Source organism: Uloborus diversus, chromosome 8, assembly GCF_026930045.1.
Source record: "Uloborus diversus isolate 005 chromosome 8, Udiv.v.3.1, whole genome shotgun sequence".
In the NCBI taxonomy this organism is placed as follows: Eukaryota; Metazoa; Arthropoda; class Arachnida; order Araneae; family Uloboridae; genus Uloborus; species Uloborus diversus.
The window spans coordinates 60,346,733-60,365,832 of NC_072738.1; the positions used below are offsets into that span (position 1 = coordinate 60,346,733).

The 19,100-nt window shown below is 31.5% G+C and overlaps 1 protein-coding gene across 1 annotated transcript in view; it reads left to right on the forward strand.

Moving 5' to 3' along the window:
- The first annotated feature begins 1,892 nt into the window (after positions 1 to 1,892).
- Positions 1,893 to 19,100, forward strand: part of LOC129227310 (protein obstructor-E-like) — a 30,623-nt gene continuing 13,415 nt past the window's right edge. Inside the window, exon 1 of the mRNA XM_054861851.1 lies at positions 1,893 to 2,052. Within this exon, the coding sequence (XP_054717826.1) occupies positions 2,013 to 2,052 (40 nt within the window). The 5' untranslated portion in view covers positions 1,893 to 2,012. The remainder of the gene's footprint in view (positions 2,053 to 19,100) is intronic.

Sequence of the window (19,100 nt, forward strand, 5' to 3'; positions counted from 1 at the left end):
CCTTTCACAAGCGATGTGTAACTTTACACCAGTTACATCAGTTAAGTTACTCCAGAACAGCGGCGGCAGCTAAGCTGCCACCGATTTTATGGAGTAAGGTTTCACGAAATTTTTTACAACGTAATCAAAATATTAAATAAAGAAAAACTTGAAGTCGTTTCTGACAAATTTAAGTTCTCGAAATCAAAAACTGTAGCCAAGTGTCTACTTTGTGTTTCTAAAGTAAACACTTGGCAAACTTTGCATTAAACACAGTTTACTTTTTCAGTTTTTTTATTCATTCTAAATGGCATACAAAAATAAAACACTAATAAGCAAGGGTGTGGCATCGCATGATATTCTATGCATGATATTCTATAAGCGAGGGTTTTTTTTTTTTTTTTTTCCTTTTTATGACGTGGCGAGTGTCTTTAAGAGTTTGTCACTTATATGCAACACTCATAGACGTATAAATTGCAACCGTTATGATAAGCAGTATAAAGCAATAATAGAGGAATTTAATCCATATGTATCAATAATAATATAAATAATTTGACAGCGGGAAATAAAACTAACAGTAGAGTCGGCGGTGTTCATCCCCCCGGATTATGCAGTTGATGGTTTGACAAAAAATTTGTATGTTTTTCGCAGCAATTAATTGCATGCATGTAGCGCGAACAGTTTTGCTTGTGAGAACTGTATTTTTGCAAAAAATAACAGAGGAAAATAACTTTTTTTATATAAACAAAGAAAGTGCTTTTGTTTTAAATGTGGGTTTTCATTTAGAAGAACAGCGACGACTGAATGCGAAACTTGATAAGGAGCTAAGAGGTAAAAGACCTTTCTGCTATTCTCTGAAAATCAGCGTTCGATGTAGCTAAGGCGGAAGTGCAATTTCTTATGTCAATATTTGAAATATGTTAATTTTTCAAAACCCATGCAGGTTTTGGAAAAATTTTAAATTTGTTATGCAAAAATTTAGGACTAAATTTCTGATTAATTTTAACATAAAAATCGAGGTTACATAATGATTTTTGTATTAGTTATTCAACAAATTAAAAAGGAGTACTCAACGAAATTAAAAGGGTCTCGTGACTATTAACCATCAATCTCAAAGTGGACACCGACATAAAGAGAAAGAGAGACGTCAGGCTTTTATTGCAGTGAGATCAATTAGCCATCTTTTTGATTGCTCAATAAACGTTTGAATCTTTGGCAATTGTGTCCACATCTTAGTTTAACAATTATGAAAGATTATTGCCCCTAAATTTTTTTTTTTTTTTTTTTTTTTTTTGATTATTTCTGAGTTTTTTATAACAATGCTCGGAGTGATATGCGTTCTGATACGTTTCTTTCACTTTAAAAATCAAACATTTCATGCATCTCAATAACTTTTTGGGGTGTGTAATTTAGCCTTTAGTTTGATCAAAGTATAATCCCTGAGTAATGTTTAAAATGTAAAATCAAGTACTGAAGTAAGCAAACATTGCAAAATGTAGAGAAAGATTTTTTTTTAATTACTCATTTGTTTGATTTGTTTTCTCCCCCCCCCCCCCCTCTCTCTCTCTCTTTCATTTATTTGATTTAATTTATTCATAACTGTTGATTCGTAATAATTCTTCTCGCGATTTTGATATTTGGATGGAATTTGTTCATCCAAAAATGCAACAGCATATTGTCCGACTTCGAAAAAGAAAGAAAACTCTCAGTATCATTCGAAAATCTCAACCACTAGAAAAGAATTCGAACCCAACAACCGAAATTAGACATTCTAATTTTTCCTTCAGCATCCGTATGATAACAAAAAGAGAATCCGAATCTTTCGAATATTCGGCTGTGTGCGTTTCTGGTGCGCCACCATTGGACGCGCTGGTGCGAGGCTAGGTCACGGTCGCAGTGAACGGCTAGTCCTCTACAAAAACTGTCTGCTTTCTCTGAGCGTCCACCTATTCGCGAACAGCGCTCTCTTTGGCAAGACGTTCGATTTCTTCAGCACGCTTTCGGGGAACTTTTGAACCGCTTTCTTTGCAAACATGATTGCCTACCTGTTGCTGGTAGCACTGGCCGCTATAGGTAAGTAAATCAGTCTAAAGAGATGTAGATCCGGCTTTTTCCATGGATTAAATGAAATGATAAATATTTTAGAAACAAATGTGTTGTTTGCTTAAATATGTGGCTCAGTTTGTGATCTTACGGTGGATGAATACTAATTGCTCGTCGGAAAAAAACTGCAAAAATATTTGCATTCAAAAAAAAAAACAAATTAAAATATTTAACTAAATATTTGCCATTAAATGTTTTAATTATTTGCTTAATTACAGTTATTTTACGATGGATGAAAAGTTATTGTTCACAGCTACATTTTGCGCAAAAATACTTGCATTCAAAAAAAAAGGAAATCAAAGAATAGAAAATAAACGAGGAATTAACATGTATACATCAATATATTTTGATTCTTCATTGAATAACTGCTTAGCTTACGATTGAAGAATAATTTTCATTCGTAAGAAAAATGTTAGGGCAAAAATACTTGCAGTCAAACGAAGTAATAAATAAAGTACAGAAAATAAGTGAAGAATTAAAATGTATAAATCTATTTATTTTAGTTCTTCACTTCAATCCACATCTTGCAATGGATGAATAATTGTAGTTCGTAGGAAAAGTTCTGCATAAAAAGACTTGCACACAAAATAATAATAATTATAATAAATTTTTAAATGATAAAATATAAAAAATAAGTGGAGGATAAATCTTTTTGCATCGAATGCTAAATCAATAAAAATAATTTTCAAAAAGATAACTCATAACTAAAAAAAAATTAGCAAACCTAAAATATTCGCAATTATTTGAAAATTAATTTTATGTATTACTTAGTCACAAATTAAAATATATGAACACGACTTGGCAGAGAAAATCAGCAGTTCATTTATTAAATAGAAATTTTTTCGAAATTTGACTTTTTAATTAGTTGATTATTCTTCACTTTTTACCTGTCTGATTAATTGACGTGCTAACTTTAAATATAATACTAAAAAGAAAACAAAATGTGAACCAACAAATAAAGAAAGGGAAATTGCGAGGATTTTTTAATGTATGTGTTGTTATAGATATTTTTCATGGAAAATGTATAACTAAAAATTAGCTTATGCATAGCAATATACGTTTTAACAGAAAATTCATTTTATTATTAGAGAATTTTCAAGAATGAAATTTGTATCCATTATATTTGTAGACTATTTAAACTACAACATTTTCACGTGATTTAGTTATCATTTGCTTGTAATTTGACGCGTTTCGAAAAGAGTTTAACAAAAACAGATTTTTAAATGGTTTAATCTTTTACATTTCTTCCGGTGACAGTTTATTTGGATAAATAAACATAAGTCTATTTTATTTGCTAGAATAACATTGAAAGATCAACTTATAAAAGTTTGAGAATTCTACTGTATATTTGTGTTTGATTTTTGTTGATTCTAATGTGCTCTTTTAATGTTCGATCACTGAAATGTTTTAAACATAACACAAACACGAAAAATTATGTGATATTTTGCTAGTTATGCGATTTGTTTGAGTAAAAGATAAAGAAAAAGGTTTTAAATCTATACATGCTATGTATTCCTCATGTTAGTTGAACAACGCTTTCTTTAAAATTAATTTATTTAATGCATTTCTTACAATAAACAACTATAAAAATGTTGTACTTTTTTTTTCTTCTGTAATACGTAATTAATGTTGTCTAATTAGTAATTGCTTTTACTGAACATCCGAAAAAGATATGTAATTAACACATTTTTATTTTCGATATTTCAAGTGATTTTGCACTTTTCTTTACTTTCTTGCTTCCGTAACTTTTTTCTACTACGCTTCATCTAGGTTTCGGTGTTCCCAACTTTTCGCCCGACACGGAATTTTCTTCCCCCTGTTTTTCAGTTTCAACCTTACCTTTTTATACATTTGAGGGGCGAAAGTTTTATATGTTGGGGAAAAGTAGGGTAAACATAGATTTCATTACACATGGTTAAACTAATGCTAGTTTACCTATAAAACTATTGCTAATTTGATTTTGTGTTTGAAACTATGTTTTTTAAATATAAAACCATGTTTCTAACAAACATATCTATTATAGGAATACAAATTTAATAATAAAAAAAACAAGAAGCCAAATAATTTTTGATAACCTCCGGGTAAAAACTTTCCCGGCCATGCTTTAGTATGAAGCGGCGTTACCAAAAAAATACTTTAAAAAATGTCTAAATAACTATATGGTTTTTGGAGATTCGTTGAAGTTTTATGGTTAGTATTGCAAGAGGTATTAATAATGTTCCAAAGAGAAACAATTTTAGTTTCTTTTTGTCCTTCAAGTTTGCGAATGACATGATTGATGACAGAAAATATGGTAAAAAAATTGTACCTTTCCAAAGTGTTAAAAATTGTTTAATAACACCTTATTCAATAACATTAAAAATTTCCTTCATGTTAATTCAATCACATGAAGGAAAATTTATTTTCTTTCACGTAAATCTTAAGTTGGATTATCTCAAAATTAAAACGGAACTGTGGGACAGTTCGATCAATGAATGAATACACCGTAGTTAATAAATGAATCGGTTTTATTTATTTATTTATTTATTTTTAATTTCTATTTATTAATTTCTTTTTTCAAATCAAGTTTCAAAAGCTTTTTATTAAATTAATTAGCAGTAGTGACTTTCTTCTGCACATTTTCAAAAAGAAAAAAACAAAAAAAAAATATTGTTTTGTTCACTGGTAAGGTGTAATCATTCACTGGATTGGCGCACGTTTTTCCATTTCAACTCCCCCAATAAAATGACACAGATCCATAGAAGTGCTCAGTTTTTTATAAAATAATTATACATCAATTAAAATGTTTTTACTGGCATGTACCAAATGCTAGTTTTTAACGATGCTTTGAAAACAAAGTTGTGCTTAAATGCTCATTCCTTGGTCGTTATAACGAGAAGGCGCTTTTACACCGCAGATATGTAATAGATTATAAATGATAGCTCTTCACCATTCCACTTTCAATCTCGCTCCTTATTAATAGGCGGCGAGTTAATAGAAAGAGAATATAAAAATCTGAAACGGGAGACTGAGAGTCCCTATTTGGGTCGCCAAACCTGTTCCAGGACTCGACAAGAGATAAGTGGTTTCCAGCAACGTTAAATTGCCGATAATGCAACAGAACGATGTGTTTCCGACCTTGCAAAACGTGGCGACATGCTACATGGAATATGAAATTTTGTCGTGGTGAAAACAAAAAGAAAAAGAAAAGCAAGTTTGCTTTTTTTTTTCTTCATTTAGTGTGTCACCTTTTTGTTTCTCCCTTTCCTTCGAAGTTCCAGTTTAGGCTGGTTTTATATCCTGAATTTCTTTTTCTCGCTGTTTTCATGACCTATATCTGCAATTTTCCTTCTTTAGTAGCCGCCTTTGAGAACTTGTCGTGTTCAACATGTGTTGTCGAAAAAAAGAAAAAAAAACACTTTTCCGAGTTCTTTAAAACCAGTTATTTATGTCTTTGACCACTCTTACCACATTTTTGTGATCATTAAGAGGAATGCTAGACGGTAAGGAAAAAAAACTCTTCGGCTGTCTTAAAATAATTACTCCTTATTTGGAAAATTTCCAGAGGTTTCGAAAACTTTGTGGTAGGATTTAGTAGTGTTCCTGTTCTGAAGCTAAAGTCTTAAGGGAAAGAGGCAGACCCGTCATTTCAAATCTCTCCAGAAAGGATCAAAGTATGTAGATTATATCGAAAAAGAGCAAAATGGTGCCCACATATATATGGAAATACATTGATTTCTTAATGCTAGAGGGGTCAATTTCCCGCTCCTGACCCTCCCTAAATGACGGGCTTATCGGTGCTCGAAAGTTCTGGGAGTATGGAAGTTCTATGAATGTTAATTATTAATTTCACCCGTAATTTCAAGAAGGAGGATGGGCTTCCTTCCTCCCCTGCGCTCCAATGTATAAAAAACTTTTTGAATTAAAAGAAAAGAAAGAAAAGTGCTGAAATGATTAAATCAGAAAAACAAAAACTGATTTGGTGCATTTGCTTCATAAAAATATCTTTCCGCTAAAGTTTCTACAAAGCAAATCCGAACCGGACGAGGTACAACGTATCGCACGAGGATTTACATAAGATTTAAATTTTCAATCCAATGTCAATTGTTCAAATTTAAACGATTTTTTTTTAAATAAAAAAATGTAACACGAGAGTGAGTTTTCCTGGCCAAGAGCTTGCAAACAAAAAACTAATTTGACTCGAAAAGGACGATTCCTATAATTATTAGGCAAATAGGGATGTCCCAAATTTTACATTTTTCAGTCTGCACTAAATTAACTTAATAGCTCTTTACTTTTCATTAAACTTCTCCCAAATTGTCTACTGAAAAGATTCTTTATTAAAATTTGAGAGGAAAAAAAGAAACTTCAGATTTTTGGAAGGAGTAACTTTAGCACCGCCATAACACCTCTCGTAAAACAGCGCTTGCTTCTCTTACGATTGCAAAAATCTGTTGTGAAAAATATGATTTATAAAATTTCGGAACTCTAAATATGACTTTTATAAAACAAGAAGAAAAAACTACTTTTATGCATAGCTTGTGTTTTCCTTTTTTTTTTTTTTTTTTTTGTATTTTCTTTCATGTATATTCATAAGATATTAAGCGTTTGATCAAGCTCCGCCGAAGTGCTCCTCACAAAAAACCTGAGATGTTGCCTTGAAATCAGACAAAAACGAAGTTATTAGGGGGTAAAATTAAAAATATGATATGAAAATAGCATTTTATGTGGGTTCTGTATGTGAGGAAATATTGTTTCGTATTCCGCACAATAAGAGCGATATGAGTTACTCATTGCATAATAACACAGAACACACAAGATGACGAACTGTTGGAGATGAGGGTCGCGATAATAAAGTACAATCTTTCACTTAAAAAGTACTGGTAGATTTTTATCAGGTAATTGTTGTAGCTTTCAACTTTTCAGTCAATGTTTAAAATTTAAAAAATGAAACTAGCAAAGTTAGCTGACCATATGCATATGAGGCAGTGAGAACCAAATTGATGTAAGTGGACATTTTCAAGTTGATTTTTTTTTCTAAATCATGCTATATAGCAGCACCTACCACTGCTACTAGTACTATCTCTGGCCCCAAGACAGAGGAGGGGTTCACCTACCATTTGCACTGGTTATCTCCAAATTTTTAATTTTGCCACTTAAATCCCTTTACTTCTCACTACCTCATATATAAAAGCGTTTCACGGTCACTAGCCACTGACGCCATCAACCGTCCCGGGTTAACCGGTAACCTATTCGAATACGACCAAACAAAATTTTGTCTTCATGATTTAGTTAACATTTAGCAACAGATAATTCACATTAGAAAAAAAATAAAGCTGCATAATATTACAAATCCTTTACCTCGTGAAAGATGCATAAAGCTTGAATAATATTTTTAGGAAGAGGCAAATTGAGTGAAAATTAGGTTTTCGAATCATATTCTCTCAATTGTGTCATGCCTCTGTGAGCCATGACAATAGGATACGATACGCTACAATTATCACCGTAACACCAATATCTAGGTATCAAAAAAGAAATCCCAAACACACAAGGAAACACCCTTGTATGTCTACTCAAGCGTATGAAGACAGTCATGGTTAACCTTGCATTGCAAATCATTGTTTTTGGAGCTGCCACGTGCTCTTACGGCTTAGTTTTCCCCTTGTGATACGGTGGGAGGGAGGTAGTCTAGAGACAGAAAAAAGTCAAGGTTGTAAAGGTCGGTTTTTCTGCTTACTCAGGTGATTGGGTTCATTAAAAAAGCAATGGCAGGATTATGTTCTTGGAAATAGATCTCCTACGGAGATAATTATTTGAACAGACAACATCCGGGAATATTTTTAATGTTGACCACTTAGTTCAGGGGTGTTAAACTTTTCCAATTGGTGGCACCTTTTGAAGAATTAGAACTTTTTCCCGGCATCTATCTCTGTTATGTATACATACTATATCTGCGTCGCCCGGCTTTAAACGGTGGACCTTGAAAATAAAAGTTATGTCAAGTGACGTGTGTTTAACAATCAGACTTGTAAAAAAAAAAAAAAAAGCAGTGAAATGTCTTGACGCAAGAAAAAAATTTAAATCCACCGATTACAGGAAAAAGGTCAAAACAAAAAACATGAAAAAAAATTACTCACAGTTGAGAAAAAAATGGCAATAGAGCTTTCTTCTCAATGAATTTATTCGCGCAAATTAAAACTAAATTTGCAGCAGATGATAAATTTCCAATTTAAATTTGGTTTTCCCTTACTTTTAAGCTCATCACTTTTCTCCCGGTGATTTTGCAGCCTTGGTGGTTTTAAAATCCGAAGGAAATATTCGAACGGTTCGGTACTTTTTTAGTGTTCGAACCCCCCCCCCCCTCCCCTCCTACGTTCCACCTCCTATACCCAAGTACCTCCGTGTCAAATTTGGTCGAGATCCGGCGTAAACTGTGGATTTATATAGGGAACATACACACATACATACATACTATATATTCTTTGTTTTATTTATATATATTGAAACCATGGACACTTCGCGACACTCCTCTTCTCTCCCTGCGGCACTTTCTTTGCGAACCCTTGATTTAGTTATTGTTTCCTGTGAAGCATAATGAAGCCTATTATGAACAAAAAAAAATTACGTTCTAAAAAAGAAAGAAAAAAACTGCATGAGACAAGATTATATTTAGAGTAAATTTTATAAAGATACGCACCCTGTCATCTTCCGTTTTGTTCTTAAAAAAGTTCTTTCTTTTACGGAGTCGATCACTGTATTCTTACATTTACTCCTCTAAAATAAGTTTCACTCCTCTAAAAAGTATCAATGAGAATTGAAAAAAATCCTGCTTATATCCCTATAGTTTTGGCAATACTAACCTGGCAGCGTTGTAAAGGCTACACATATCCTAATCACGACATTAAGACTCTGCCAGGTCAGGTTTGCCCAACTATAGTTATATATTTTAGAGCATTTTAGTAACCGTAAAAAATAGAAGTTTTAGTAAAATACTCTAAAACTGTTTTTTATTTAGCATAATAAAAAAGCTACGTTTCGCGAAAGAACAATTATATATAATACACGATCATTAAATTTAAAAGTACTATGAAGAGAAATTTCTGCCGTTATTTCTCCCTAACCACAAATATTTCTTCGAAGCGGGGCCATTAATTGCATTATTAATGAGGTTCACCGGCATCGTCTAGAAATGCAACGGAATTCGACTTTGGAGTTTAGAAGGTTACCTTGACTTTACAAGGACAGTAAATTACTCGCAATCTTCATAGAAAAGGTCATTCTGTAGCGGTCATAAGATCTTTAAACTTAGTGAGTGTTGCACTGATTTGAATAAAGTTGGGCGTATCTTCGATGACTGGTTAAGATATTTCAGAGTTTTTTAAGATAATGGTCAGAAGAAAATTGATTGATCACTTTGTTGATCTATCAGGCTGTCTACCACGCAGATTCTTGGCGTCACACAGGAGGATTGAAAGGAAGGGTTCATTAGAACTTCTTTTTCTCGTTTTGATACCCGTTTGAACTCCCATCAGAATTCGATTGAATCATTTTAAAGTGTAGTAGAAGTAAACGTTCCAATCATTAACTTATAAAAACAATTCATAAGGGCCAATCTACGAAAACAGGCATTTTGTCAAATACAAGGCAGATCTATCTTTAATTTCAAAACGTGGGAAATACAAAACTGTTTTGCCTAAGAAATCACACGTGTGGTTTCTTACGAAAAAAATCATTCTTTATTTCATTTTTTAAATATTGCCCGTGACATTACATGTGTGGTTTCTTAGGAAATAAATCATTCTTTTTTTCATTTTTTAAATATTGGCCGTGACATGAAATATAAAGCTGTCACGTGTGGGACACAATGTCTGATATCCTATGGAATGGCCTATTGTTGTTGTCGTGTGCCAGCTAGACTGGCAATTTGAGGTGCGCTGCTTCACTTTTCCAACTGTACCGTAATTTGGTGTGAAGTCCGACTTCTACAGTACACACATGCCTTAAGGACCCGTTTATAGGGTAGCAACCATTCACAGCATAACAACACATTCAAACAAAGGAAGGACAAGGACAGGAGAAAGAAAGTACGTCCATGCCCGAGCCGGGATTCGAACCCGGACCTTCCTGTCGCAGTCAGACTTCTCTGACCACTAGACAAGGCTGGTGGCAATGGCCTACTATTTGTTTATTTTTAAAACAAACACTAAAAAACAATTAGTTGGAAAGCAAAACATATAATTCATACATTTGAAACAATTGATTAGATGGATATATTTCTAGAATCAAGGTTTCTAAAGCTGGTGAAGCTGTGTCTCGCACGTGACTGGTAAACTTAATTAAAAAAAGCAATTAAAAATAAATTAGAAAAAAAAGTTTGTTTAACATATCCCACGAGTCAAGTATTTTTATTAGGCAACCAAACTATTAATTTTTATCCCTTATTAATTTGCATATATATGAAATTAAAAATAGAAATTAGTCCAAATCGTTCCACACGTAAAAGTGGAATCACCCATAAACAGAATATTAGGAAAGATGATTCCTCTCCTTTTAATACCTGCTTCAATATTTTGTGTTTCAGTATTAAATGTAACTTTAAGGATTAAGTTGAACAGAGGAATTCTTTGGTCATTTTTTTAATTCTCAATTACTTGAATTGATTCTTAGTTTTTACGATTCGAATGAAACATTCCCTTTTGTACAAATATCCACTTAGCGGAAAACTTGATTTTAACCAGATTTATTTATTTATTTTTCATTTATTTATTTACTTACGAAAATTTTAGCATAGAACTGCTTTTGATTGGATTGCTCGTTGAAATAAATCAATTTTTTTATTTAATATAAATGCTAGTTGTCAGTACAAAAAATAAAAAAACAAAACTAACATTACAAACAAAATATAATTACAATAAAAATTATAGTAATTTCTGAACATTTCAATAACAATTTAGAAGTATAAACCGGACTAAATTGAAATAGAAACTTTTATAGATGCATTACCCTTAAAGAATTATAAACACTTTTTTTACAAAATTGAATGCAGTATCAATTTGATGCAGAAGTCTCAATTCCGAGCGCCAGTAGTTAAGAATTCCCCGAAAATCCACACTTATAGGTAAAATAATCTTCTGTCGTAAACTTTTTTTTTTAATCTCAAATAACATTTATACAGTCAAAAAAAAAAGTATTTCTACGTGAAGCATGTCAATCACATTAAAAATAATATGCAATAGGATAAAAAGCGCCGAGACCGATGGCACAAATCTGTAAATTCACTTTTACTGCAACGATACATGCGCTGTCAAAAAACACGTATGCGGCGTTTCCTGACAATACCTCCACGTTTTTTCGCTTTCAAAAATTATTTTCGTGAAAGTTCGGCGATTCGTCCAAATAAGAGTTTGTAGTTTTTCATTTATTTCTAATTTATGTCCTCCATTTATAATACTTAAGAGAATTAATGGCCAAAAATTCTCAAACAGAAGTTTGACACGAATTATATTCAAAAAAAAACAAAAAAAAAACGAGAACAACGGATATTTATATTCTGTTGGGATGATCCAAAAGGTTTAAAAACTTTTATTAAATCAACAAATTAATGTACTTAGTTTTTTTAAGAATATTTACTAGAAGTTAATAAGAATATTATGCTAATACAAATTATTAAGTACATTTTGTGTTATCTTTATTGTTGTTACTATTATTATTTTTTATTTATTCATTTTTTTTATTTGCTTATTTATTTTTATTCATTTATCGTTTTTTTGTACAAATAAAATTTAGTGTTGGTGTTAATTTCAAAATTTTACATAATTGAGAAAACGACACTTACATGTGCCACACATTTTCATAACTTAAAAATAAATATAGTTCAAACCTTCGGCCCTTTAAAACTTTACTTTTTGACGAAAAATTTCTTCTGTAAAGCATTTTTATGCATAATAAAAGTACAATTTGTGGGAGGGGGGGAATACTATTTGTTATTCTGACTGTTCATGTGAAAGATCAGTTTGCTCAACTGGGATTCTTTCGATGATTTTTTTTTAAACAGTTACGTAATCAAGCGTTATAACAGTTTCTAAATGTTTCTATATTGATTTATTTAATAGTCTGTTGTGCAAAGAGATTTATACACAGTACTACTTTTTTTATACATGAATAATGCTTATTGATGCGACAAATAGGTAATATAGTATAATAACTATTGAATACTACAGTTCATTGATTTTTGTTTTGATTATTATTTTTTAAATTTATTTTTTAGAATTACAAGTTTTATTTCAATGTTAATGCTTTAACAATTTTAACTTTTTCTTTGCTTTGACGTAGTATTAAAATTTCCTATTACAAAAACATTGTTGGAATTATATTTTTATAAATGAACTGGTCTCATAAAAATAACTATTCTTACTTTTTCTTTTTCTTTTTTCTTTTTTTTTTTTTTTTTTTTTTTTTTTTTTGGACTACAATAGAAAACTACGAATAAAACATATTAGAAACAACTCTTTATAACAATTGAACGCTGAGAATTCGAAATCTTACTAACGCATCACTCAGATTATACTGTTCACTACACTTTGGATTTTAAAAGTGGAGTTTCAAATTTTACAAGATGATTTATTGCATTAGAAAATATGGAAACATACCAAATTTAAAATAATAGTGATTTTATTCTACTGTGGAAATTCTTTAACATTCAAAACATAAGAGACTAACTGAATAATTACTTTATTATTAATAAAAAGAGTTCTAAATTAAAAAAAAAAAACATGATTTTCTTTATATTTCAAAATCAACTGCGTCGAAATTTGACTTTTATCGCAATTCGTTAAATAAAAATATGTAATATGTGTAACATGAATACAAATAATTGGATGTTTTGGAATTCTTGGAGGAAGGAATTAAATTCAGCGGAGAATGTTTAGAGGCCTCTGTAAAAAAATTGCATTCGAAAAATTATTGCGTTCCTCAAAACATAAAATACTTTAGCCCTATATTTCAACATACGAAAAGTGATTCATGTATACAAGCATATATATACATAGAAAAAGTCTTTACTAATAATAAAGCTCAAAGTCTCTGTCTGGATGTCTGGATCTCTGTGAAGCGCACAGCGGCTAAAAATTTCGGCCGATTTTCATGAAATTTGGTACAAAATTAGTTTGTAGCATGGGGGTGCGCACCTCGAAGCGATTTTTCGAAAATTCGGTTTTGTTTTTTTTATATCCAAATTTTAAAAACATTTTACCGAGCAAATTATCACAACGTGGAAGAGTAAATTACGAAATTATCATAACGTGGAACCGTAACATGGGCAAGCAAATGAACATAGCAAATTGGCGAGAAATTTATCATCCATTATTTGTAAATACACATGCGAACCAAATGACCTTTTAATTTTCAACTACGGGCAAAGCCGTGCGGGTACCACTAGTTTTAAGTATTTTGTAAAGTTAAAGTGAATAATTAAACAGCTTTCAGGAAAATATTTCCATAAACCTGTACAAAATCTTCCGAAAAAGTTAATGATTAAACTTACTTTAACTATTTATGGGATAAGATTTAGTGTGGTATAAAGTTATATCCTTTACAAATCCCCGCAAAGCCTTGCGGGTACCACGAGTTAAAACTGAATCTCGAACGTTCAACGCCTCCAAAACCGCAAGCGGTTACCACGCCTTAAAAATTCTTGAACGGGTGAAAGGAAGGTTGTGTCTACCAAACGTAAGAAAAATTTTCCTTTCACCTTCAACAAGGGCATTCGTTTAGGTGAACGCATCTTTAAAACCTCCCATGCCACTTCAGTGCGGCAAAAAGAAGCAACATTATATAAAAGAATAACGTATGTAGGTCTTTTAAGGTGGAGCCGGTATTTTTGCAAGCTGACGTGTTGGATGCCTGCAGAGCGTGCCTCCAAAAGCCGACAGCTTTATGGGCGGTGAAAGATTTTGTTACCTAACCAAATAAAACCATTGTTGGAGTAGGTTTATTTGTTCGCACTTCACAAAATCGTATCTTTGTAAGAGCTGTAGAAGTTGTTAGAAAAAACAATCAATTTTTTAGAAAAAGAGTTGAATGTAGAAAGTGGGCATAGTCCTGAAGTCAGTTCAAGTTAGGCAACGTTTTAAACAAAATTCAGGTTGGGAGTCGTTGAAAAGTGTATTGTTACAACTATTTCCTTTTTCTTTGAAGACAAAAACATCTCAGTACCAAAGGCGTGTGAAATTATAACTCGTTCTATTTACAGATCTGAAGAGTACAATACTAATAAAGGAAGTCAAGTGGTGACAAAATTTACTATCTTTATTTATTTTATTTATTTATTTTTCAATAGCATTTGTTTCCTTTTCTACCATTTGACAACGCGGACGCGGTTTATTAGTTTTAGATGCCCTGACAAATGGCACTTCAGAGACAGGGAAACTTTTCACAGCTAACAAACATGTCAACTTAAAATGCTCTGTTTTTTTTTATTTCCCATCCTTTTTCTTTTTCTAGTTTTATTTTGTTGGATCTGGCAATAACTAATCTTCAAATATATGAAGTTTTTGTTTCTTTTGCATCTATGCAACCAAAACATAGTTGAAGTCGTAATCTATCATATTGATTAAACATTTTAAACTAGCATCTTAAATACCGAAATACTTTTCACACATAAATATTTTCTCAGAATAATTTATTTATCTTTCTTTAATGAAAAAAAAAACAATTATTTATTCTATTACTTTAAACTGATATTTATTTATTTTAAATATCATGATTGTTCTCCAATATATTTCAGCAGCATTTTCTGCTTCCCGGTGAAAGAATCAAGTCAAAATATTGTGTTCGTTTTGAAACAATTAATAGTTGTAAAACAAATGAATTAAAATGTAAAACTCTAAGTAATATTTGAGAAATTCACACTTATAAAGAGAAGTTTCACTTTAGACTTTCAGTAAAACAAAAAGAAAAAAAAAGCTTTTCCTATCTTCATTTTAATCTTTTCTTACTTCCTGAAACGTAGTATTTATTTTCGGGTTCGCAAGTGACTTGCCTGTTATTATGAATGAGATATGATTTTAATGAACTAAACAATGAAATACAATGCAAACAGGAACTTAACAATACTTCTCTTTTTCCTAATGAAAACAAACTTTCACAGACACTTCGCAACAATAGTAACTACTTTCACACCGTTGCTAAAACACCTTTTCCTTTACTTTCCCAAGGTAGCCATTACAACCGGCAACATTCCTGTAGCAAATAGGCATCGTTAACGGTAACAAAAAGCGAAAGGGTTTCTATTTTTACAGAAGCTGTTCAGTTTGACCCTAATTGATTCGTCATATTTAGTTTGGGCGGATACCTAGCGTGTCTTTAAGAATCCATTTGAGCAAAAGTGGCATGTTTGCTCCGGTTCGCTAAACATGGGACTGAGATTTCCATTAGTATTTCATTAAGTTATCGCTTCAAAAATAACGTTTTTTTTTATGTATATAGCACGTCGATACATTGGAATTTTCCACACGTAAGGATAGTGTGACTTCAGCTTGCTAAATCTGAAACCACGTTTTTCCATCAGTATTTAATTGAATAGTGACTTAAAAAAATAAAGTCCCTATTATGGCTGTGGGAATCAATGTCTGGAATTTGTCCCAGGTAAAGTGACGCTGATGCAAAAATGGGCATGATTGCTTCAGTTCGTTAAATCTGAAACTAAGTTTCCCTATCAGTACTTCATTAAGAAATCACTTCAAAATAATGTCATTGTTATGTCTGTAGAACGCAAAAACATTGGAACTTGTCAAGAGAAAAGTAATACTGATGCAGAAGTACGCATGATTGCTTCTAAATGCGAAACTAAATTTTTCTTCCAGCAGTATTCCATTAAGTAATCAATCCGGAAATAACATTTTTTTCACGTTTACAAATCATCAATACACAGAAATTCGACTATGAAAAAATGTCATTAGTACAAAAAGGCACAGTTTATTGAAACAAATTATTGGCTAGCGAGTTTGATTATTATGTATTGATTTTGTTAAAAGAAGTTAGCAAAATTAATGTTTTGTATTATTCAACAATGAGTTTTCAGTATTAGACATTTATATTAGGTGCCACATAAAATTTTCAACTATTACGAACATATTTCGTGAAAAAGCAACATGCTTGAAGCATAAATCAGCAATGCCAATAAAATATAGGGCTCTGTTGAATGCAAAAGTGGTGTGAAATGTTTTAGTACTGTATTTTTAACTATTTTTAATTTAAAACTATTTGTAAGCTCTCCATATGGGTTCAAATAACTTTAAGTAGCTATAATAATATTCTTAGAAACATAATTAGGCTTGAAATTAACAAAAACATTTCAGCTGTAGTATCTTATAAAATAATCGCGTTTTACATTTACTGTTTACAACAAAAGAAATTGTAAACATCAGCTAAGATCGATATCTTTATCTTTACTAATAATAAAGCTGAAAGTCTGTCTGGATCTCTGTCTGTGTGGATATCTGTGATGCGCATAGTGCCTAGACCATTCGGCTGATTTTCATGAAATTCAGCACAAAGTTAGTTTGTAGCATGGGGGTGCGCAAATCGAAGTGATTTTTCGAAAATTCGGTTTTGTTCTTTATGTATTCAAATTTTAAGGAAATCTTACCAAGCAAATTATCACAACGTGGAAGAGTTAAATTACGAAATTATCATTACGTGGAACTGTAACATTGCCGAGCAAATGAACATAGCAAATTGGCGAGAAATTCGTCATCCATTATTTGTAAATATACAGGCGAACCGAATGATCTTTTAATTTTCAACTACGAGCAAAGCCGTGCGGTACCACTAGTTTTGAATATTTTGTAAAATTAAAGTGAATAATTAAACAGCTTTTAGGGAAATATTTCCATAAACCTGTACAGCCTCTTCCGAAAAAGTTAATGATTAAACTTACTTTAATTATTTATCGGATAAGATTTAGTGTAGTATAAAGTTATATACTTTACAAATGTTGCAAAAATTTGAACAGAAGTTTAGAAATACTGTTGAGCAAATAACTTTCTTTAAAAACAAAGTAGAGTTTTCCTATGTGTAATATTTACACGTTTGTATTTCAAGTTGAAAGTTATTTTTATATTCTCTCAATTAGATTGTTGGGCTAAAATTTTTAAAAATAGATACTCTAAAATCAACTGTAATATTAATACGTTGAACTTGTACGAAACACTAAGGAAAGGTTCCGCTGTGAGCATATTTTGTTCGATACAGTTAATATTAATTTAATCATTACATTACTAAAGCAACCGTAAGAAACAATTTCCTTATTTCTGCTATCAAACATCAAAACAGTTAAAAATGCTACACTAGAATGATGTAGAATTTTTGAATATGTTTTCCACCCCTTATTTCAAAAAGTTACGGGGTTACAGAAAGATAGAGATAGATAAATGAATTAAATAAATGAATAAATAAAATTTGGTCACTTTTCAAAATGAGGAGGCATCATGGTCAAAAATAGTGCAATTCTAATACCTTTGCATTTTATTCATTTTTTAATTTTGAACAAAACAGTGCACTGTTTCTCGGATGATTTAATTTTAATGTTTTCAATTATCTACAATTGGTGGATTCTTCGTGCATTGATAAACTTTATTTCCTGAAGAAAATAATATGGTTTCATAATTTTTGGTGAAAATACTTCATTTCCAATAGGTTTTTGAGGATTAATAAAAATAAAAATCTTGTTTCGTTAAGATCATAGAATATTAAGATTATTCAAAAAAGAGGCTTTCTTCCCAGACGGGAAAATACTACTCGACATTTTTAGAGGAGTAAATCTCATTTTGAAAATGAAGATCATAACAGTGGTCAATTGAATAAAAGTAATAACTGTCTAAGGACAAAATGACAGATGGCAGGGTAAGAGACGTACTATTTTGAGTTTTTTAATTTAGAATGCTCGCGACATTTTGTATTTAAAAAGAAAAAAAACAATCAAACAGTTTTAAAACTCTAAATTGCTTCGTTTTTTTCCCAAGATGATTTTTTTTCTTTGTAAATACTACGTACGGTGCTTTCCAGTTTTAGAGCTTGGATGCGCCACCTTGAGGTGATTTAAGAAATTAGAGGTAAAACATTGCGATTTGGCGCAGGCAAGGCAAATGTCTCATTGGACAGGCGTAAGTGTGTTGGTCTTTGGTTTACCTATTTAAGCAACCATTGGTGAGAGACTGCAGCGTATCCTATAGCTTATTTGAATTGCAAATACGCTTAGTTAAAAAAGATTATTTACGATATTCAATGAGTGAAATAACCCTGTTAGCAGCCTAGTAATGAATTGAAAAATATCGTCTGATGATTGAAAGTAATTTTATATGATAGGAAACAAATTAAATAGAATTATTCTATTACCGCATGTTTTAACTTATCGTTCGCTAAGCTCTGCTTATGTTTTAACGTATAAACTTCTTGAATACATAACGTCTCTGAACGAAAATATTTCCCTCTGAGTGCGATATTTATGCAAAGATGCATCAGAAACGTGTTTTTTTAGGATCAAGACTTATTGCCTGGATTTCAGAATGAACTTTCCTTCAGATCAGTCTTTGAACTCGATTTTTATGGCATTCCTAAACCATGTTGTCGATTTCTCTCTCTCTCGGTCATTATCAGGCAATAACCCCTTTGACGTAGTCACTAAATGTGCGAAACTAGAATCGCTCTATTGACACGGTTTCTATTAGGGTTGAGACCCTCTTGTGTCTCGTACTTACTTTTCTATCTCATTCACGAGTTTGTTTTTGATGGAAGAGTTCTGCGATTCTCAACCTTGTTTTCGTAAAGGTACGAAAACAAGGTTTTAAGAACTCTAAAAGCATATTTCGCGCACTGAAAATCAAAAATATGTGTCAAAAATTTGGCCAAAGGTATTTTCACGCTTTGTATTTTGAATAAAAAATTTGCGGAAAATGCAAAGTAAAAACAATCGGAATTTTTAAAGTATTACATTTGATTTATTTTTCAAAATGTCTAACATTTTAAATGTAAAAAATCAA